This window comes from Cyprinodon tularosa, unplaced genomic scaffold, assembly GCF_016077235.1.
Source record: "Cyprinodon tularosa strain WSP-4 unplaced genomic scaffold, ASM1607723v1 ctg917, whole genome shotgun sequence".
Lineage (NCBI taxonomy): Eukaryota > Metazoa > Chordata > Actinopteri > Cyprinodontiformes > Cyprinodontidae > Cyprinodon > Cyprinodon tularosa.
In genome coordinates this window covers 267,339-291,418 of record NW_024039693.1, presented here as the reverse complement: position 1 = coordinate 291,418, position 24,080 = coordinate 267,339, and the positions used below count along the sequence as shown (strand labels likewise).

General features: G+C 37.1%; 2 protein-coding genes across 4 annotated transcripts; both read left to right on the top strand.

The window, feature by feature from the left end:
* Nucleotides 1-152: 152 nt before the first annotated feature.
* fam169b (family with sequence similarity 169 member B) lies at nt 153-7,372 on the top strand. Of its 3 annotated transcripts, none has more exons than XM_038274448.1 (8): nt 153-217; nt 685-804; nt 2,036-2,138; nt 2,222-2,304; nt 2,502-2,667; nt 3,421-3,603; nt 6,442-6,572; nt 6,896-7,372. In XM_038274448.1, the coding sequence occupies exons 2-8, from the start codon at nt 688-690 to the stop codon at nt 7,226-7,228; spliced, it is 1,116 nt and encodes a 371-aa protein (XP_038130376.1). In that variant the 5' UTR covers nt 153-217; nt 685-687; the 3' UTR covers nt 7,229-7,372. The 3 variants fall into 3 exon arrangements, with proteins under 3 accessions (XP_038130376.1, XP_038130377.1, XP_038130378.1); XM_038274449.1 differs by having other exon boundaries at nt 203-344; XM_038274450.1 differs by having other exon boundaries at nt 217-355.
* A 6,573-nt stretch (nt 7,373-13,945) lies between these two features.
* On the top strand, nt 13,946-22,967 carry arpin (actin related protein 2/3 complex inhibitor). Its single transcript, XM_038274447.1, has 6 exons — nt 13,946-14,130; nt 16,060-16,135; nt 20,892-21,024; nt 21,224-21,430; nt 21,603-21,766; nt 22,328-22,967. Exons 1-6 carry the CDS (start codon nt 14,039-14,041, stop codon nt 22,334-22,336), a joined length of 681 nt encoding a protein of 226 aa, XP_038130375.1. The 5' UTR covers nt 13,946-14,038; the 3' UTR covers nt 22,337-22,967.
* The last annotated feature ends 1,113 nt before the right edge of the window (nt 22,968-24,080 follow it).

The following is a 24,080-nucleotide window of genomic DNA, read 5'->3' as shown; positions in this document are numbered from 1 at the left end:
TACGTTAGTTATTAGTTGATTCATTACTCTCTTTTTTTTTTTATTAAGTGAAGACAGAAGGATGGTTTAGTAGCTGCTTTTATTTTGAAGTTCCACCATTATTACTTCTGGTTATCTTCTGATGTGCTCTGCTTTAGGCCGGTAGATGGCGCTGTAGATCAAGGATCAAGGACACAGAGCTGGGATCAAAGTTTAAGCAACATAACCCCCCTAAAAGGTACATAGAGCACTCACACCGACCTGTCAGTAAAGAGTTTATTGAATAGCAGCTACATTTTCTCTGTCTTCGTCTGAGAAGATCCATTATGACGTCGTGACGTGTTTCTTTCGTGGCCATCGCTGTTGTAAGACGCAGGTCGTTTTCTAGGAGCGTTTCGGGTTGTGTTTACCAGTAAACAAAACAGACCTAGAAGTCACTGTTTCATTACTTAGAAATTGAATTTTAGAATGACTGACCTGCCAGCGTTTCTGATAATATATCTCTGGATTGTTTTTCTCAAAATCACAATCAAACAAAAACTTAACATAGATTTCAGAGTTTAATATTTCAATCCTGAAAGGAAATAATACATAATAATAATTATGATAAAAAATGTTAAAATGTTGGAATCTGTGTGAAATGCTCATGTGTGATGCTGTATTATAACGTCATATCACCTGTTTTATCTCCTCTCTGTAAATAAGATCATGTATCCTGTTGATCTGCCCCCTGTGGACGAAACCGAGCTGACATCCGCATCTGAAAATTACCTAACTTCCCTGAAGGGAACACCTTCCAACAATGAGTGGTCTGGGTCTCAAAGGGTAAGATAACACCGGGGTTTTTATATATATATATATAAATACGAGCCAATTTGAGAAATTAATTTATAGTTTAAGAAAAGGTTAAAATACAAGACTGATACATTTTGTTGTTAAGATTAGATTTTAAGTTTTAAAACTCTAATATTAAAAGCATAGAATATAGAAATGCAATTTGAAATGCATATTTTTGGGCTTCCTGCATGCTGTAATTGTATTATTTTAATTGTAATTATTTTATTTTCTTGTACGTACTGTACATAAGGACTCAGGGGAAAACAGATATGCTGGAAGCAACACAGTTTTTAACTGAGTTTATATTAAGAGAATGTGGATGTTCCCTTATTTTTGTTTTCTTTTAATAAACATCACAAATTGAAGAACATTATCTGGAATTGCTTGCATTTCAATACTTGTTGCTAGACTGTTTTTCCATGCGGCACAGAAGAAACTAAAGGAGCTGAAGTGCCGCTACTATATATATATATGTACACACAATTATTATATTAAATTATACTACTTATACTTCAGTATCAAGGTGTTACTTTATTGTATCTCTTATTTGTTGGTTGTGCTGCTCTTCTTATATCTCTTTGCAGGTGATGAAGCAGACTGAAAATGTTTTTTCATTATCTCCCTTTTATCTCCTCTTTCTTTCATCTTTTCTTTTCCTTTCCTGTTCTACTTACATTGCAGTGTCCATAAAATCTGCGATACTCCCTGAACAATTATAATAAAGCAATTTATATAAAAAAATCAAGCAGAACACTATGACGATAGCAGTACTGCTCCATTTGTGAAAGCAAAATCTGTTGGGCTCTCTTTGGCATCAAGACAATTATTCTTATTGCCACATCGACAGACAGGGCACTGCTAAAAAAAAAAGCCCTCAGTAGTGATTTTCACAGGTACGTTCTTTCTGCAGTTAATCAAAGTAGGATTAATGACAATGAGGTTAAATCAGCTCAATAAAATGACCAGAGAAGAGGCCAGATCTATTTAAAGTGGGGTTTTTGAAAAACGCCTTCCTAATTTTTCCATCCTGCAAAGCTGACCTCAAAGAATTCAAACTGTCATGAAAACCAGAGGAGCTGAAACCGAGTCTGATAATGAGAAATAAAGTCTAAAGACAATAATCTGACCTTTGTTTTTGCTTTACTTCCTCCGGGAAAGTTAAATACCTGAGCATTGTTCTTAGAGCAGATGGCTGATGATAATCATTCTCTTTGCACAGGTTGCCATAACACCTTCCAACATCAGCCAGTTCCAGCTCTTTGAGGACGACCATCCTGCCTGCACTGTGCTGGCGCTTCATCCTCCTAATGATCAGACATTAGGTGTGGAGCTCAACACAGGTTTTCAGAAAAACTATAATATTAGAAAGACACTAACTCTTTCCTCATTACTGTTACCTTTTGAGTCTTGGCGTTATACCTGCATAAGCAGTGGTGGGGCCTGGACGATGTGCTGCGGACCTCCACTTCCAGAAGTGGCTTACAGTCGGTGAGTGAATTAATGTCTCAATGCAAAACAGTACGACTTTCACACCTAAAAAAGCAAAACATCTGTAGAGTTTCTGCACATTTGCCAAATTTCTGTATAGATTAGGCTCAGATCAAATAAAACTGAACAGCTTCAAATGTTTCCTAAAGAAATATGTTTATGTTGCCACAGCAACTAAGGTGACAGGTCGTCCACAGGTGCAGACGATAATGGAGAGGCTGATCATATTCCTGCTCAGTCGGGTGGTGGAGAGGCCCCCGTCGCATGGAGAGGTGCTATTCTCTCTGCACCCACGCACAGAAAACTGCAAAGTGCTTTGGAAGGACAACCAGGCGGTTGGATTTTACACTGTCAAACACAAAGGTGGGGCGCTGAAACGAGATCAGTTGGTTTGCATTAAGGAAGCAATTCCTGCTGATCTTAAGAGGGGATTTCCATTTAAGGGACTTCAGCTGATGAATTCACAAAACTTTTAGTTAAAATTTGAAGAATCAACCGTGATCGTAGTAATAAAACTACAAGTCTCTGGAAGATGGCTCTCTGCTAGCTTTGGTTTCTTGATGACAAACATTTTTTTTCCCAAGTCTTTCATGCAAAATAGCTCAAGCTCACTCAGACCAAATGGAGAGCATCTGTAAAAATTCAAATGTCGTCACAGATTCTAAAACTGCAGTCCTGATCTAGCCTGGACCATTCTATGGAGTGAGTTTTGTTACAAGATTCTTTCAAGCAGAAGACATATTTTGGAAATAGAAATAGAAAAAAAACATTTTTATGTTTGCAAAAAAAAATTAAAAAAATCCAATCCAGAAATTAACCTTTGACAAATTTTCTAATAAATGAAAAGGGATTTTGAGAGTTCACTGTTTTATAAGATAAGAAAATCAATCTAAGTAAAGAACAGAGTTACTTTCAAAACTGATTTTATGATGAAGTTTCATGTCTGGATTGCATTTAAAAAAAAAGTTGTTTACAAAATGTTTTCTTTGCATCAATAACTGAACGACATTCACTTGAGACACTGAGAAACATGAATATGTTTTGATGTGAACTACTGATGTGAACCACATGTTGGAGATTGTTGTTTTGCTTTATGAAAGTCAGCTGTCCTCCCAGGCAGTCTGTGCGACCACTGGAGCAGCCGCTGCTACCTGCTGCCCGTCCTGGACACGGCCTTAGTGAGGAAAAGCTGCAGGAGAAGAGGCTTTGGCCTTCAGATGCTTCACGACTTCTGCTCCTCATTCTCTTCGGAGGACTTCCTTGGAGTGAGCTCCCCCTTGTCGTCCAGCATGGTAGCAGGTCTGCATGTCCACTTATAATCTAAACCCACTCCTGGCATTCTTTGGGACTTTTTTAGAATGACAAAGCAGATATTTCTTTGGAACTTTTATGAAATGGCTACACTGGAAGTGAGGTGGAAATGTTCAGACATGCACACCGTTGTCACAGGGTGTAACTTTATGGTTGTTGCATGCTTGTGTTTTATTTGGTGACCTGAATAACCATTCAGTTATCAGAAGACTGGCAAAACAAATGGGTGTTGGCAAGGAGATGCATTTAAGAAGGTAAATCAACGAGTGTTAAAGGGTGGTTCTGTTGTTATTGCATTGTTTTATCTCCCTGATTAAGAATCTCTGCTCCTGGTTTGACACATTTTAGAGTTGATGACGTACAGCGGCCGAGGGATACAAACGCAACGCAAATACATAAATGCACCACCAATACAAAAAATACTGCAAAGACATTAGAGAGACCAACACACAAAAATACACATGCAAAGGAAAATTTCAGGAAAGCAGAAATGCTGGAATCAGAGAAAACGGAGAGCAGCAAAGATCCTGCAAAGACATAAAAGACGCTGAAACACAAACCTACAAAACACAAGCAAAGGGAAATGCTGAGAGTAAGGAAAACAAGTGCATGTTTTTAAGAAAAACTTAAACTAGCTTATAAAGGAAGTGCTCCTGCCCACTAGAGGGGGACAACCATCAAATCATATGAGACCAGAACACAGAAATTATTACAAATTAATGCATATTAACCCGACCTTTAGCAAAAGCCTTAGCAGGATACGCACCCAGGGTACATTTAGAGGAAGGAAAGAAAAGGTTAGCTTCTCTTAACCTTTTTAAAGACTGAGCATTCTGTCTTTATGATGGGTCTAGTACCCTTCATAAAGTACCTAGTACTAGTACCTATGAGTTTGTAATTGTCTCCCCCTAGTGGTCATGAGCAGTTCTGTTATGAATAGACATTTCACAGCTTACTTACAGCGGTTTTCTATTTGAAGCCTGTTTTTGTAAGCATAGAGTACCCAAAAATAGTGCACAGGTAAGATTTACTCACCTTTATTTTATTTTTATCTGATATTTAAAACTATGTAAACTTTTTTAATATAAAGTTTGAATCCAGTACTTCCAGGAACAATATTGACTTCTTTACGTATTTAAGCATAACCTTCATGTTGAATAAAAAGGTTTGTTCGTTGTTCAGTGAAAATAATGACAATGGCTGGTGTACCCAAACATTTCACCCAGGTAAGAACACTGATATATTATTAACATATTACTTAAAGGAATAGTACGTATATACATACAATAGTACTTTTTTGATATCTCAAATGCATCTGGAGATCTGGGAGGCTTCTTGCTGTCTGCTGACATTCAAATAATGGAGGTCTATGGCGCCCGAGGCAGAAAGGTCCATAAAAGTCCACAAAAAACGTGTCAATGTTCCTCCATACTGCTCGTCCAATGTATTCCAAGTGTCCTGAGTGGGTAGCGTCCAGAATTTACTCGAAACAAAGTCATTTAGAATGTTTTTAGAGCATAAACAGTAGTGTATAGGATGTCCTGAAAGCGCGTTCACGAGTCTACGGAAACCGCGGCAGACCAAACCAGATGAAAGTGCGCATTCAGCGTCTGCTCTGCCGATAATGCAAGCGTAGAAGAAGAAATGTGCTGTTTACCTGTGCAAAGAAAGAAACAACGAAAGAAAAATGTCCGAGGACTTCAGTGTTGAGGAAGAGCATGAGTTCTTTGCCAAGCTGAATGCGCACTTTCATCTGGTTTGGTCTGCCGGTTTCCGTAGCGCCGTGAACACGCTTTCAGGAAATCCTATACACTACTGTTTATGCTCTAAAAACATTCTAAATGACTTCGTTTCGAGTAAATTATGGACGCTACCCACTCAGGACACTTGGAATACATTGGACGAGCAGTATGGAGGAATATTGACACGTTTTTTGTGGACTTTTATGGACCTTTCTGCCTCGGGCGCCATAGACCTCCATTATTTGAATGTCAGCAGACAGCAAGAAGCCTCCCAGATCTCCAGATGCCTTTGAGATATCAAAAAAGTACTCCAGAGTGTTGTTCAGCATGGGGGTGAGTAGAAAATGAAGGCTAATCATGTTTTGGGTGTACTATTCCTTTAAAGTAAAAGTAAAAGTATGGTTCAGTAAAACTACTCCTAAATGTATTTTAGGAGTAACCAAAGTAACTGTAACCTAGTAAATGGAACTAATTACTACCTTCCTCTTGTATTAGCATTACTTATGTGTTTGTGGCGGGTTTTGTATTTGCTAATATCATTTTTTGTATTTGCCGCTGTGAATTTGCAGGGTGTTTGCACACATCAGCCACTGTACTGTTATAATGTCATGAATCTAGGTGCCTATCTGGGCAAACCCCTTAACCCTAGACTGTGTGATGGATGAGGAAGTGATGCTTGGGCTGACCTTTTATGTTTTGCATCTTTATTATTTGTAGCCCATCGCACACAGAGAAGAGCCGAGTCAGTCTGTGTTTTTTTTGTGTAGTCAGTGTGTCAATGTGTAGTCCAAACCATGCGATCCTGTTTGGTCCAATCTAGTCCAGTTCAGATCCAATCCAAACCAATCCAGTCTATTCCTTGATGCAATCAGTGTTTAGTCCTGTTTCTCTCCTTGCCGTAGCTACAAGCTCAGCTTTTACTTTGGCTAACTGTAGGGGCTGAAGAAGGGACAGACAAAAAAGGCTTTAGAGAAAAAGAAAATCATGAATTATCCAAAATATTTTTACAGCCCAAGGCAGCAAAGTAGATTGCTTTAAACTGTTCAATTATTTTTTTCTTTTATTTCCAATGCTGTGTGCTCAGTGATCGGGAGGTTCCTGCAGCAGCATGAGGAGCATCGGGAGCGTCTGTATGAAGTGGAGGCTCCAGGAGGCTGGACTCAGAGAAGAAACATCTGGCTCAACATCCAGCTTGGTCGCTACACACCTGAGCAGGTAGCATCACAACCCCTGGTGGAACCATAATCTTACCTACTGATTGAATGTCCTCATAAATGATTTGCTCTGAGATTTATTGTAAAAATATACTTTATTAGTCATTGAACAAAACAGGTTAACTTGGCTTCCTAAAAGATCTTCCATGAATCAAATGACTAAAAACTGTAGGATTGGTGGGAATGTGATGAATACGGGTCAAGGGGAGTTTAGCATGTTTTGCAAGAGCGGAGTTTGAAAAATGTTAGGATGGATTCATGATAACAACAAAATGGAAATGAAATTAAAATCCATAACCAAACCCCATATCTGTCCACCCACAGACTGGAGGAGCTTCCCTGATCTCGGTTAGCAGCTGTAACTTGAACGCTCCCCAGATAACGGCCTCTTTTCAGCTCTGTGATGTGAAGCAGTGTGAACGTTCCCTGAGCCGTGAGATCCTCAGAACAGGATGTTGCTCTGCAGCCAACACTCATGTTCTGGATTTGAAAGCTCCCAGCAGGCCACATATTGTGGGGGAAAGGTTGAAACTGAAGAATGCTTCATCAAATAAGACCAACAGAAACAAAAGGTCCAAAGGAGCCAGAAGGACATTGAGAAAAAAACATAAGCTGAGCTCAGAAATGACCTGCTCATACCCTCTGCGTGTAAAATGACTTTCAGGCATGAAAATGATCCGTTTTTTGCGTCTGGCGAAGATTTATTTTGCAGCATTTCTCACCCAGTGAAACAAGGTAAAGGATTTTAGCCTGTTTGGAGTTTGTCTGCTCCAGTTTCTGTTGATCCAGGTAAACCTCTTTAAACCCTGACTTACATAATCAGACACATATAGTGAACGGAAAACATATAAAAGATTATATAGAAATAATATGTAATATATCAAAATTGATGCAAATATAAGATGTAATTGAACTTATACAAAATGTATACTGTTATTTAATTTGTAAGAAAGTTCAATGACAATTCTAATTTTGGAAAATTAGAATGTTCTGTTATTATTTCATGGTTCAGGCTTTAAAGTGTTAATATTTTATTAATTGTAATCCTTATTAATAGTTTTATTATTCTTCAAACTGACTTTATATGTCTGAGAGTTTAATTATGTTTAAAGTACTTCTTAGGCCCACTTTCAAAATGCATACAAATATTTTATCTTTTTTTTTACCCTTTTAGTTGTGATATAGCAAACTATCAAGCACCAAAACTCGACCCAGTATGCTGTAATATTGGTGCCTTCATGTGGTATCGTAATTATGGTAAATAGCAAAAGCCGACAAAATTGCACATGGAAAAAATTACGACGCCCAGGTTGTAATTTCCACTGCACTTCTATGATACCCGGGTTGCTGAGGTGAGGTAAACTTTGACCTTTCAACATGGCGGAGAGCACCAGTTATTCTGCAAGCTGAACACTGCATCGTTTAGAGATCTCTCATGTTGTGTTTTAAGCCTAAAATATGCAATTTTTTAAATATATATATATTCATAATACATATACATATATATATATATATATATTTAAACTTGTCTCATTTTTGAAATGAGTGTTTTTTTTTTTTTTTTTATCAAATAGCCAGCAGTCAGTCGATGCATTTTTTTGCATCCGCTTCTTCCTGTAGCAGAAGAACTAGGAAGTCTAGCTGTCTTGGCCAAGAACCAGATCAGGATAATCTTTAGATTCAACATGTTTATCATCTTTACCACAAAAGCACTTGAACACAACGTTCTGGTGATTTCCTCTTTACAAGTGGAAGGATCATCTTTACCAGACCACATGAAGGCAGCATTGGATCCAATGACCTCGATGTTTTTTTAACGTTTAAACATTAAATGGTAGCTTTATATTTAATTCCTCCCAGCCAGTAAGTGGCGCACTCACGCTCACCCACTCTGTACTTTTTGCAAACGTTTTCACCTTGATTCTCAGCTTTATCTCGGGCCTAAGAAGCCTGGCAGCATCTGAGCTCCACCTTACCTGACTTAAACCTACTTTTGTTTTTCATTAATTTTAATGTTATGTTTCTCACTATTTTAATTTTTTTTACCAGTCTTATTTTTTGTCTTAGCTTCTCTGTGTTTCACTTTTCTATTTTGATTTTGCTGGTATTTTCAGTGATATGTACAGAACTTTGATGACTTATGCTATTCTAAATAAAGGTGAAATGGTATGGTCCTACTCCTACTGGTGCAGAATCCTTTCATGTTGGCATTGGCATCATAACCAGAAGTAAATTATATATTCTGAACCTATCAAAAATTCTAAAACATTTATATACTGTACTTCTTTCCTGTAAAATTTATTTTATTCTCTAGAATAAAATTTGACATAAAACAATGAAAATAACTTCAGTTGGATGTAAATACTCCTTCATTTCGGTCGTGTAAATGAGCATCGTTCTGTGAGATAGAGCTCAGGCCGTTTTTAATCTAGTTGATAAGTGAAAACAAAACAAAAACAAACAGCACACTATGTCCAAACAAACAAACCATGAAAAGTTATTGTTGGTGAAAGGATAGTAGCTTTAGCACTGCTGGAGGACATTGCTAATGAAGGATGAGGAAGGAATGCGTGATCAGAGATTTTAAAGCATGACTTATTAGTTGGTTCACACTGGAACCGTGTCACAGAGGCGAAGGCCTACTGCCGGGAATAATGGCGTCGGTTCATCTTCTCACTGCTGTGGGAGCAAAGTGTTTGGACATGATTGACAGGTCCAGTGTTCAACAGTGATCACTGAGCTGTCTCTTGCAGGCCATATGGGACAAACTCATCCATATGTTGCACCTATTTGTGATGCTCAAACCTGTCACAGCACAAACGTCAAGCAGGCTCTGAGTGTGATGGCTGGCTTCTGGTTTTTTTAAGTTTGTGTGATGCCCTGAATCTTTGAAACAGTAATCATACTTTAAGTTTGTGTTGTTGGCATCCATCTTCTCCCGTATAGTCCTGTCAGGGTCACGGTTGGGCTGGTGCCTATCTCTGGCAGTCTATGGGCGAGTCTGGGCGCCAGTCTGTTGCAGTGCATCAAAGAGGCACACAACCATGCAGACACTTGCTCACACCTAAGGACAATGTAGGGAAGCCAATTAACCTAACTGTCATGTCTTTGGACTGTGGGAGGAAGCCGGAGTACCCGGAGAGAACCCATGCATGCATGGGGAGAACATGGAACAAACTCCATGCGGAAAGACCCCAGGGCCAAGAATTGAACCCAGAACCTTTTTGCTGTAAGGCAATAGTGCTACCCACTTCATCAATGTGCAGACCATTGTTGTTGGCATATTTATGTGAATTAAAAAGATTTGGTAAACATTACAATAATGGAGCTCAATGCCACAGATAAAAATAACCACTTGTACTTGATAAAAAAATAAGATTCCAAGTGATTTTGTTCTTCATCTTTTTTAAATTTATTATTACAAAGTACGACTTTTATTGTCATTTAGTTAATTAGTTTTCGGTCTCTTTAACAAATATCCTTTGGGAGCCATATGCTGGGATGCTGCCATCAACAACTTTATGTCATGATGCGTTGGTTTCACTAGCCCATATGCAGACTCACAGACACAGAGGGAGGATAAAAGTCCAATATTTATTGGAAACCAGAAGCAGCTGCAGGTTCAAGGCTCAGACAGGCATGGTGGCACAGATAAGACACACGATCCAGCACAGAGAGAAATTCACATACAGCTTATATAGGGAGCTTCCTTAATCAGCAGAATATCAAACAGCTGATCAAGCTGAGTCCAAGCTCCCCAAGCTTGGATCCACGGCGCCCTCTGGTGGGCAAAGTCCCGGATCCTGACACTTTAATTGTAAATCATAGAGTTGGTCCTATTTTTCAGTGTTCAGTCCTGTTTCTCTCCTTGCCATATCTACTTTGGTTAACTGTAGGGGCCCTTAGTCATTCGTTTGACATAAAAACTGACTCATAGCTCATCTAGTTAACTACTTCTTTCCTAGATAGAGCCACCTCTGGAGCTGGTTAACTTACCTTTTCTAACATAGAAAGTTTTTTAAGGGTCAGTGGTTCCATGTAATTTTTTGTATGTCTGCTTGAGCTCCCAGAGTCTGCTTTTGCAGAAGCCCGCTCACACCACGCCTGGTTCTGGTGGAGGTTTCTTCCTGTTAAAAGAGAGTTTTTCCTCTCCCTTGTCACTGCAAGTATGCTGGGTGTGAGGGATTGCTGGAGAATTCTCCTCCTAGGAGCCATGCTTACAGGAATTAAAACTGTCCTTCACTGCCAACACCCTAAGAGCTCAGCTTAGAAGGACCAGAACCTGCATGCCGAGCCAAAACCCTCAGGGCTCAGTGGAGAAGAGCTGGGATATGAACAGGAGACAAACATTAAACCCTCTCAATCCACTGGCCTTCCAGAGTCAGGACATGAACCAGAAACTAAAACTCGTGAAGCTACCAGGTCTGAGATCATGACAGTATGTGGACTTTTGAATCAGAATACTGACACAGTATAGTTGATCTTGATATCCAAACAAAAGAAGAGCAGCAGAAAAAGGTATCTGAATTAGCTGTTTGCTGCAGGTCAGATGTAAACCATGCAGGGTTAAAGCCTCTATTATCTATCTCCTTCTACCAGCAGCCCCCAACCTCATTAGGTAGCCATGCAGCTTCTCTTTCGTAACAAGCAGCCCCCTGTCCTCAGTGGATATATTTCTATATTTCTAAATGTCCATCATAAAGCATGGAGTCAAAAAAGAGCAGCACATTACGTGTATTACATGAGAGAGAGAGCTGTGAATGTGATTTAAATCATTCTGGAACATGAATACCACAGAAGCAGGCATGTTATCCGGATTCATCCATCACTTAAGCTATGTTCACACCTAAAGCAGCAGAGGCAGAAGAAGCAGGTAGTTTACATGCAAAGTCAATGGTTGAACGTGCATCAAGGCGCAGCAAAAGGTCCCGCAGCGCGTTTTGAGCAGCTGAAGCAGCGCATCACGAGTTTCTGAGCATCTGAGGCGTGGGACTCTTTTCCTGCTCGATGCGCCACTTCAACCAATCAGAGAAGCTGACTTGGGAACTGGCAGGGAGAGAGACACAGCACTGCTGATGCAGACCACTATGATCCCTCCTCTGAAACAGTTTATTAACGCCTAAATTAACTTAAAATGCCAAAATCTGCTGGATAATTGTTTGCTTTTATTATCCTGGTGCCTGCAGTTTGGATTACGTACAAGAAAAATGCCAACATCTACTTGTTGAACAGGATTTCCAGTGACAGCGCACCGCCCGTGTACGGGGGGTCTGAGCGGCTCCGACAATGAGATAATATTTGAAAGCAGGATCGTATTCCTGATGAACTGACTGCACAGATGAAGTTCTGAGGTGGACTTTCTCACTGAAAAACTTATTAAAACTACTTTTACTCACTGATCACAGCAATTATAGTTGCCATTGTTATATGCAAAGAAAGGATAGGGTACAATGGTATAAATATCGGTCAGCAGAGACAACATTTGCTTATGGGCCTACAGCCTCTCTGGGGTCCCATCACTGACACCTGGTGGTTCCCCTACACGATTGTAGACTAGGACGTCTCTTTGCAGATGTCATGGTGCGAAAATGTTTCTTAAACCCACCTGATACTGAAGTGACTAACCGAATCGGACTGTATTTATACCGCAACACATGCCAGATTTCAACATGATGGGGGGGTTTCGATAAGCATCTCCCTGAAATTAGTTTTGGAACTTGGGATGTCTGTAACATGTGGTGGTGCGCTGTCTTCAACGGTTCCGCAGTCACTATTTTTCCGTGTGTGATGTGTGATCATATACTGCTGAGAATTGCATAATTGTATCCTCTTGGCTGACTTATGGAGCTGTCGCCGTATCCTGAACCTTTATCACATGTTATACTTCATATGGGGCCCACCCAGATAATGTTGCTTACGGGCCTATTGTTGCGTCGTTACGCCATTGATAGGGTTGCTCCGCCTAAAGCGCATCTCACCCACTTTCCACTGTGCAGCTAGAGCACCAAAGATGCTTCTGCTGCACGTCAGAACTAAACATGTACAAGCATCAAAAATGAAGCAGCACACGCATTTTAGCTGCTCCAGCTGCTTGCAGTGTGAACGTAGCATTAGAGTAGATAATCTTTATAATTATAAAATGTTGGTGTGCAAGACCCAAGATGATGTAAAAAAATATAATTTACTGTTTCCATGATTTGTTTGCAATTATTAAAAAGTTATGTTATGTACATCCCTGTGGGATTACTGCCGGGTTACTGATGGAGTCATCTTCCAGTCATTGCAAATCAAATCTTGCAACTATACAAGGCCGATAACATAAAAAACTAACTTTTGTGGCCTTAATCCTAACTGAATAACTATGCTTGCTATTTATTTCCAATGCTGCCTTCACTGTGTAGTGTAGTACCTATTACATAATCCTTCTCGTCAGTTTCATTTTCTCTTAGAATTTTTATTTATTATAAACAGGCTTAAAGGTACAATATTTACCCTAAATATTATAACCTAACTGTTTGCATCAAGTAGATATGCACATATTTAAATGTCCTTTAAAATAGCAATGATTTAGTTTACTTTGTAGACTTGATGTGTTGTTATTCTTCCTCTTCTCATCAGTCATTATTCTTTAGCTCATGTCTTTGCTGTTATTCTTAAAGGTGATATCCACTGCTAGAGTGTCATTTCTAATATTCTCTTTTTCCAGGAAATGCAGTCCTTTATAATTAAAACCAAAAGTTAAATCTCAGAATTATAATCCAAATGAACATTTTAAGTAAACTTTATTTTTTTACATTTCAATCTTCAGATATAGATTAGAAACGGAGGTGGCTGTTGGAAAATATATATTTTTTTAGTCTCATAGATTAAGTGTTTTTAGATATTTTAAGCAGATGTTATCCTGTTATTTCAGTTCTGGCTCTGTATATGTCAAATATCAATCTACTTTGTTCCTTTTGTCATCTTAAAAATGACACAATGATCCACCTTTTCAGGGATTACCTTTTTAGAAAAGCCTTTTATCGTTATCTTAATCTTAACATCTGAGATAAATTTTATCATTAACTTTCTTATTTTGCCACATTTTGTAACTTTTTAAAACAAATTTTGCTCCTTTTTAACAAGTAAAAAAAAAAAAAAAAAGCACAACCTTTTTGGCTTTTTTGAACTAAACCTTGTAGTAACTCTAAAGTTGTTAAACTTAAAAGCCAAAGTAAAAAGTTTACTTTATATTTACTATATTTAATTTTTTTTTTTCTAATTTGGTACGTCGCCGTCTATGGTTTATTAATGATTACTTTGAAATAAAGTTCATTACAAAGGCAGATCATTTCAAGTGTCTGGCGGCACTAGGGGTGTGAAAAACGAGCGCACCTCGCTCTAACACACTTTCATGCAGGAACAGGAAGTTTGGAAACAGGAAAAAATCTCGAGTAGAAGGAAAAAAACTGAGGAATACTTTAAAAAATGAGCAGAATTTATTACAACACGTCTTTAGAAAACAAACCGGTGCACAATGAGAGATTTGACCGCGTTTGGTGTCCCTCTTCATATGAAAGGTAGGAGCTCCAAACTGATAAATCCTCCCAGTGCAGCTGCACCAAACCTCGATAATAAATCAAAATCTCCTTTTTCTCTAATTATATAAAGTAGTGGTTGTTATATACTGTTTTAAAGTCTTAACAGATAAGGAATAAAAAAATCGTCCTTGTTTTTCAAGGTGCTAATGAATACATCGTTGTTGGTATAAATTAGAGAAAACTATTAACACCTCTTAGAATGAGGCAACAATAACCTGAGCAGAGGCGTAGCCGTAAAATTTTTATGAGGGTGGCCAGGCATTAACCAATGTACATTAGGGGGTGGCCGAGAGTGGATAGGCGCCAGATCCTCAGGGTCAATCTACACTGTTCCAACAGGAGAATTAACGAGCAAAACATCCATATTTTATAAATAAAGACAAACTATACCTTCCTACAGCCTTTGCTAACAAATAAACGAATATATTCAAAAATCAGTTTTTTTTCTAGATAAAAGGTGTATTGGATAACATTTTTTACAGGTTTGAGTTTTGGGAGAACATCTTTTCCATTTTCGTTACTAACCTACTTTTGTCAATAATCATTCTGCCTAAAATTTAAATTTAAATAATATTTACATAAATTGATTATTATTATTTTTTTTAATAGTTATTCTATTATAGTTATTCTATATCTGTGATTTCACTGAAGACTCCTAGATAGGGATGGGAATCGAAAACCGGATCCTGTTAAGAACCGGTTCCGTATTTTCCGATTCCATGGTATCGTTTGGCAGCTCGCTGAATGATTCTTTTTTCGATTCCCGCAGCACCAGAGCCTAGAGCGCCGGCTCTGGGGAGCACGACTTACGTCACGTTTTTTACGTAAGTTACGCAACTTACGCAAGTTACGCAAGTTGGAAGAACTATTCGAGGAGGAAGACAACGAGCTGCGGTCACTTTGTGAATCAAAGCCCCGTCTTTCCTTAGCCCAGAGGGTAGATCAGGAAATCCAGCTCTATAAAAGCTTGCCCTCCATCCCCTGCAGGGATAGCGCCACACTGTGGTGGTGGAACAAGCAAGATGTGCTGCCCTTGCTATCTGACTGGCTGAAAACTACCTCTGTGTGCAGGCTTCCTCCACCCCATCTGAGAGGGTGTTCTCCACGGCTGGAGACACCATAAGCCCTGAAAGATCCTGTATCCTTCCAGAAAAAGCAGATATGCTCATCTTTCTGCAAAAGAACTGTTAATTTTCCCTACTACTGTTTTATAATTAGTATTTTTTGTTATTTAAAATAGGTTATTATCCCATAATTTGTTATTAGACATTGTTGGTTATTAAGTTTGTTCTTGTATTCATTTTTCATTTAAACACAGATGTTACTCCAGTTTCACATTTCCTGTGGACATCTTGATCTTGTTGAGTTTGTAAGATTGTGCAATAGTTAAGTAAACAAAGTTGACTCTGATAATCAAACTGTTTGTTCTCCTTTTTCCCCCAAATTGGAATTGAAAAAAGAATCGATAAAGAATCGAATCGTTTCATAGAATCGAAAAGGGAATCGGAATCGTGAAAATCTTTTCAATTCCCAACCCTACTCCTAGATGACTTGCAGAGACACGTTATTTTCTCTTTACCCGATAAAACACATAATCTACTTCTATAAAGAGCATGACTTCTGTACTTATCGTCTTTAATGTTAGGATATTGATGTGCACAATTATCCACAGTGTTTTTGTTCATTAAAAGAGGGGGAAAAATGGTAGGAGTGGCCACAGGGGTGGCCGGTGATTGGCTTAGGGTGGCCATGGCCACCCCTGGCCCCCCATCAAGCTCCGCCCCTGAACCCGACCCCTTTAATGTGATATTTTAGTGATAAAAATATTTTTAGAGGGATTAAATACGGTCAAGTTTATCATTAACTGTTACTCATTCAGTTCAAACGTGTTATGTTGGTTCCCCTCAGTGGTCCCGGGGTCCTTCTAGAGGGGAACCTGCTGGATGTTTCCAGACATTCAATCAGTGACACTAACGGCCAAAAGGTAGGTTTTTATTTATATTTTAATTTAGTTTGAAATTTCATAATCTTATTATATTTTACAATATATTAGATCATAAGATTTGTGTTTTTAGTTTATATTTTATGCTTGTGGTTTTTAGGTACTTTTTTGTGTTTATGTATTATTTTATATATTATATATTTTTTTTTCATTTGTGATTTAACCTATTGTGTTTGCACTTTTTTAATTCTTTCAATAGGTCATGTTATCTATTATTTCTATTTCTAATTTGATAGACACAATTTTTTTTGTATAAAGAATTAGTTCTTTTGTCAGTAAAGACTATCATGAACTGTGCCAATCAATTTTCCTTCTCAGTAAAGGATTAAATAACATTTTGTGTTTTGTATTTTGAAGGCAAACAAAGGACTGACCTAAGTCATAAAGTTTAGTTGTAGATATTTGTGGCAGCAGAATATTGCTAAATAATATGAATTATAAAGGATCTGATGTGTTTAATGAACGTTTGAACTAGAGATGTTCCGATACCAATTTTTCTCTCCCGATATGATTCTGATGCTTGTTTCTGTGAGTGTGGGCCGATACTGATTACTGATACCAGTATGTTACAAACAATAATCATATTACGCCTCTATGACTGTGATATGATTCTAATTGTAGTAAAGCCTGGCTGAGGATGAACTCTTGATTGGAGACATGAATGAATACAGTAAATTTAAGCAAGTAATTTTTTTAAATAGAACAGAAAAAAATAAAAACAACATAACAGTAATTGCTAGGTCAATTTCCGACAGGTGATCAGCTCTTCACCCGCCCAAAACAGCAGGTGGCAGCACAGCACAAATGTTATACCAGCAGGGCGTAAATCCTATTTTAGATTACATGGTATCGGATCGGCGGCTGTAATCCAATACTCACCGATACCAATGCCAACATTTGCAGCTTTATTGGAGACATAATCGATACTGGCATCAGAATCAGAACAACTCTAGTTTAAATATCTTGATGGTAACCAAGAAAAAAAGGCTTGTGGAGAAATACACAGGCTTTATATTAACGTTATATAAAATGGTTTACTGATATTAATTTCTTCCAGTTTTTCCTAGCAATAGTGGAGAAGTACCCCCCTAATCCACCCATTCCCACACAATGGTTTGGCCCCTGACACAACTTTTTTATGTTTATTAAGCTGCTCCATTAAAATATAAAATGCTACCGGTAGGGACAAGGTAATACACGTTGACTCTTTAAAATAGAACTAATATCGCGAACACGCCTTAATCTGCAGCCACAGCCTGACTTCAGATGCCACTAAAAAACTCAGCCATTTATTTCCAGGTTCTGTAGTTTATCTTTAGTAGTTAGAACAGGTCTAATACTGCTAAGAAACTGTGCTGATGCTAATTCCTCTTCCAGTCGTCATTCACCTCTGAATCTGCAGGATCATGCTGGAAGTGAGCAGCTGTGGGGAAAAAACAACAGAATCTGCTGTAGAACCTCCGCAGAATGGCTTTCAGGTTAACCTTTTAAAACCTTAAGCGGGGGTAATAATTCAGAATGCATAAAATTCCACCGGTAAAATTTTTACCAGCAGGTGGAACCATTGCAAGCAGCTCCAAGCTGACGCCAAAAGTTCAAAGCCTCACAGCTCTGGAACTGTTATAGCTAGAGGCATTTGTGGTTGACATGATGTAGAACAAATGTAACACAATAAAACCTGTTTTTTTCTCAAGAATGTCTATTACTGCTGTTAAAAAAAGACCTATCATTTCCGTAAATAAAAAAAAAACAACTTTGAGTCATGTTTGAACTGATGTAGCTTGGTCTGTGTTCCACTCACCCAATTTATATATTCAGAAACTAGAGGGTGTTAGCTTTCAAATAATGTATTGCACATGTAATTTGCGCTTACAGTTCCTAAGTTATTTGCTTTTCAATTTGGGTATGCAAAATAGACAAGGATTACCCAAAATCAGGTGGATGTTAAGAGGTTAACATTTTTCGCTCAAATCTAAACATGTTCCAAGCCAAAAACTATAAACATTTAAAAAGAGGCAATGAAAATTTCAATTCAACTTGAGATGGATCAAATTAATAGAAATGTTTTTGTTTTGTTTTTTCTAAATAAATATTGATTACAATAGTTTTTATACCACGGAGTATTAGGCCCAGGCTAGAGATTTTTTTGTTCTATTTCAAGAATAAAGTCGTAACATTACCAGAATAAAGTCATAACCGAGAATAAAGGCGCAAAATTATGAGAATAAAGTCGCAATGAGAATAGTCATAAAATTACGAAAATAAAGTCGCAACATTATGAGAATAAAGTCGTCAAATTACAACAATAAAATCGTCAAATTACGAGAATAAAGTTGTAACATTAACATTATGAGAATAAAGTCGTAACATTACACGAATAAGGACGTAATATTATGAGAATAAAGTTGTAACATTACGACAATAAAGTCATAACATTACGAGAATAAAGTCGTAGCATTACGAAAATAAGGTCATAACATTATGAGAATAAGGACGTAATATTACGAGAATAAGGTCGTAACATTACAAGAATAAGGTTGTAACATTACGAGAATAAAGTCGTAACATTATGACAATAAGGACGTAATATTACGAGAATAAAGTCATAACATTATGAGAATAAGGACGTAATATTACGAGAATAAGGTCATAACATGAGAATAAGGACGTAATATTACGAGAATAAGGTCGTAACATTGCGAGAATAAGGTTGTAACATTACGAGAATAAAGTCGTAACATTATGACAATAAGGACGTAATATTACGAGAATAAGGTCGTAACATTACGAGAATAAAGTCGTAAAATTTTGACAATAAGGACGTAATATTACGAGAATAAGGTCGTAACATTACGAGAATAAGGTCGTAACATTACGAGAATAAGGTTGTAACATTATGAGAATAAGGTTGTAACATTACGAGAATAAAGTCGTAACATTATGAGAATAAGAACGTAATATTACGAGAATAAAATCGTAATATGAGAATAAGGACTTAATATTACGAGAATAAGGTTGTAACATTATGAGAATAAGGATGTAATATTACGAGAATAAGGTTGTAACATTATGAGAATAAGAACGTAATATTACGAGAATAAAGTCGTAACATTATGAGAAGAAGGACGTAATATTACAAGAAAAAGGTCTTAACATTATGAAAATAAAATCTTAATATTACGAGAATAAAGTCGTAACATTACGAGAATAATGTCGTAACATTACGAGAATAAAGTCGGAACATTACGAGAATAATGTCGTAACATTACAATAATAAAGTTGGAACATTACGAGAATAAGGTCGTAACATGAGAACAAAGTCGTAACATTATGAGAATAAAGTCGTAACATTATGAGAATAAAGTCGTAACATTATGAGAATAAAGTCGTAACATTATGAGAATAAAGTTATTAAATCATGAGAATAAGGTCGTAACATTACGAGAATAAGGTTGTAACATTATGAGAATAAGGTTGTAACATTACGAGAATAAAGTCGTAACATTATGAGAATAAGAACGTAATATTACGAGAATAAAATCGTAATATGAGAATAAGGACTTAATATTACGAGAATAAGGTTGTAACATTATGAGAATAAGGATGTAATATTACGAGAATAAGGTTGTAACATTATGAGAATAAGAACGTAATATTACGAGAATAAAGTCGTAACATTATGAGAAGAAGGACGTAATATTACAAGAAAAAGGTCTTAACATTATGAAAATAAAATCTTAATATTACGAGAATAAAGTCGTAACATTACGAGAATAATGTCGTAACATTACGAGAATAAAGTCGGAACATTACGAGAATAATGTCGTAACATTACAATAATAAAGTTGGAACATTACGAGAATAAGGTCGTAACATGAGAACAAAGTCGTAACATTATGAGAATAAAGTCGTAACATTATGAGAATAAAGTCGTAACATTATGAGAATAAAGTTATTAAATCATGAGAATAAAGTCGTAACATAATGAGAATAAAGGCATAAAATTAGGAGAATAAAATTGTAAAATTACGAGAATAAAGTCGCAATATTATGACTTTATTCTCATATTATTACGACTTTATGCTCGTTATTTTGGTTAGTCACAACGAGAATAGTCATAAAATTATCAGAAAAAAATCGTAATCTTAAGAGAATAAAGTCCTAAAACTACAAGTTATATTTTATGACAACTCTTACAAGAAGCCCTTTCTTCCCTGAAATGAAGAATGTTGAGCATTATACTTTGGCTCTGGTTTCACAAATAAGGAAATCTTTTAGCACACCAGCTTTAAATTGGGCATGATGTCAAAGGCATTTGCTGGTCGGAGCTCAAAGCTTTTTTTCTGAGACGGGTTGAGGTGTGATGACTACATTGTCGTAATGTTATGATTTTGTTCCTGTAATAATAGGACTTTATTCTCGTAATATTACAGCTTTATTCTCAAAATAAAAGATAAAAAAATCTCTAGCCTGGCCCTAATACTCCGTCGTATTTCTAATTAAGATTTGTGACGTTAGCGAAATATGTACAGTATGTCACGTCTGAGGGGGCTATATCCGCTTATCTTGTCCTGGGTCCTGCCAAGGCTGTCAGCTGACCTGATCTAACAGACTTAGAGCTTAATCCACTGAATAAAGATAAAAAAAATCCCAGAGCAAATATGTCATGCCAAACAAAAATCAAAGTTTGATGAAAAGCAGACCGGACATTGTTTTCTCTCTTTGAAACGAATGTCAGGTACGTTTCTATGTGCTGTACATCAAACCCACACGCATCCATCAGAGGAAATTTGAAGCCAGTGGGAAGGAGTTGGAGCCGAACTTCAGCGACACCAGAAAGGTCAACACAGGCTTCCTCATGTCCTCCTACAGTGAGTAAGCAACAACAAACATCAGCTGTGGTATATTTTCACTCTTAGATTGCTTTAGTGGCTTTGACTCTACACAAAGTGGGAATGGTGTTGCATAACTGAAAAAATAAACCATTACTCAGTGGGAAAATCATGGATATTCCAGTTAGTTTAACTTTTTCAGGCAAGTTGATGTTGTTGTGATTTTTTTTTTCCTCAGAGGTGGAAGCCAAAGGAGAATCGGATCGTCTGACTGAGGATCAGCTTTCGCAGATGATTAACAAAGCTGAGCTGGTCAAAATCACCGATATGCTCCGGCCTGCTGGAACCTGGGCCTTCTGGTACCCAGAGTTAGAGATGGACAAAACGGAGCTGGAAACGGGGCAGGAAGTCAGACTGAAGACCAGAGGAAACAGTCCTTTTATATGTCAGAGAAAAACCTTAAACCTACTGGTTGCATATTTACCTTACTCTAACTCTAGAAGCTAAAAAGTAATACTAATGATTTCAAATGAATGGTTTGGTTTTTTCAGAGCCCCTGAGCTCTGCTGTAGGTCACATGCAGCACGGATAACATTCCTCCCTCTTTTATTCCACAGTCTCTTTGGCCAAAGTCGACAGCGGGACGGTTACCAAGTGCAACTTCGCTGGAGATGAAAAAGCCGGAGCCTCGTGGACGGACAAGATAATGGCCAATAAATCAGAGAGCAGCAGCTCCCAGAGGCCCGGAGGAGCAGGAGAGGGAGCAGAGGAGGAGGAATGGGTCAGAACCACATCTAACATTTGGATTTCTATTGCATTGTATTTTATTATTTTTTAATCCATCTTAGTTATAGCTTTATTAAGTACAAAGAAAATAAGATTTTAATTGATGTTTTAAGTTTTAATAATTCAGCATTAATAATCATTTTCTTTTATTAAATTAAAACATATAGTTCATTTATTTCAACCAAATGGCATTTTGTTGTTTTACCTTTTTGTAATTCTAGTTTTTAAATACATCTTTTTATTAGAATTTTGATCACATTATCTTAAAATAAATCATCTTTAAAAATGAAAATCAACACTTACACTAAAGTATGTCTGTGTTTGATTCACCAAATCCATTAGTTTTCATGCTTTGTACTTAGAATAAGAATTGTATTTTTTCTTCTGTAATTAAACTTATTGTATTACTGCTGATTTCAATAACAAAATGCAAAGAGAACTGGAGCAGCTGCTTTGGCACTAATATAATCTGGTTCTAAACATTCAGATGTCTCTATTGGTAGCTTTGTATGAATCTGGATCTATTCTTCAGGATCTAATGTTTATTTTCCTTTAGGACGACTGAGGACACCAACTCACACCCCCTGATCCAGCCTTAGTCCTGGCCTAGTTCTGGATTTTAAGCTTGTTTGGCTTAAAGCTGAAAATCTTGTATTGCCTTGAACATTCCCAACTGGATATTTTGCTCTTTCGAATGTCTATTTAACCTTTTTATTCTTTTTGTTAAATCTCCTTATATAGAAAATAAGGACCTCAAACCCACAACTTGCATAATGTCATTTGATACTATTGCAAATGTATTACTGATTTACTACACTATTTATTTTTAAAGCATCTTTTCTGATGAGATAATAGAAAAACTGAGCTCTTTAAGCTTTTCTTTGCTTTTTTGTTCGTCTGGTGCAAGATTTCCATTTTTCATTGTTCTGCAGCACTATCATGTTCTGCTAAGGATAAAGTGGCCTTATGAGTTTCCTTTTCTCCGTGGATTGATGATAAGGATGTTCTGAAGTCAGTCACCTGTTCAGAACATCAATATAAAGCAGCTGATTGACCTAAATCCCACCTAGAAGTAAAGAGGATGTGTCAGTTCTGGCTTTAAATATTTCCTCTGAATTAAAAGCGTAAAGTCTTTCTTTTACATTTAACTGAATCTTTGCTCATTTTATATAAACTCTTTAAACCATGTTGGTGTTTCTTGATCAAAAAAATAAAGTTTTTCAATTTTTATTAAATAAAAGCTGTTGTTTTCATTTGTATTCAGCACCTCTGAGTTGATATCTATAAAAACATCTTGCTCTTACAACTGTGACTTTTTTGCATTGTCTGTCCAGATTCTAGAGAGATTTATTTTTACTTCCTCTTTGAAAATTATCTGTGATGATCAGTTTCCAAGTGCCACAGATTCAGGTTACATCAGGCCTGTGCTTTGACTCTCTCATTTTAGCACATCTTTAAACCAGGGGTCACCAACATGGTGCCCACATGCACCAAGAGGCCCTCAAGGACCACATGGTTTGCAACTCGCCAATTTGTCAAGTTTGAAATTTTTATTTTATTCTGCTGCTCTTATATTCCAATTGATATAGCGTGTATAAAATCAAATGACAATATGTCGGCAGATAGCCGCTCACACTGAGCCTGGTTCTTCCTGCTAAAAGAGAGATTTTCCTCTCCACTGTCGCTACAAGCATGCTTAGTGTGAGGGATTGCTGAAGAGTCAATGAGTCGATGCAATCAACTGGTTTTCCTTCGATAGAAAACTGAATCAATTTGACTGGATGATCTGGTGAACTGTAAAATGCCTTGAGATGACATTTGTTGTGAATTGGCGCTATAGAAATAAACTGAATTGAATAGAATATCTAAAAGAAAATTAGAAATTATGCAAACAGTAAAAAATGTTTTATTATGTATGAAGTTTAGATGAACGCTGACCCCATAGTTCCTTGGTCAGTATTGGCAGTTCTTCCAATGACTGTTTGGTGACCCCTGCTTTAAACTTTGAAATGATTAAAATCCTAATTGTCCATAAGTGGTTTAAAGTTATCTATCAGTGTTATGAGAGCAAATTATAGCTGTTTTTGTTTTTTAATTTGGTTCCATTTAGTTTAGTGTCTAAATAGTACTTAGTCTTACATGTTTTCAGGCTATTTTTGCCATAAAAGGCATCCTTAGAAAAACAAACCGGTAATTAAAACAAGTTGTGTCTAATTACATCCAATTTCAGTTCAGACTCAAACAACGAGGCATTTCCTGTTGCATTCTTGTTAAGAGTAAAATAACACAGATAAAATGGGAAAAAAGTG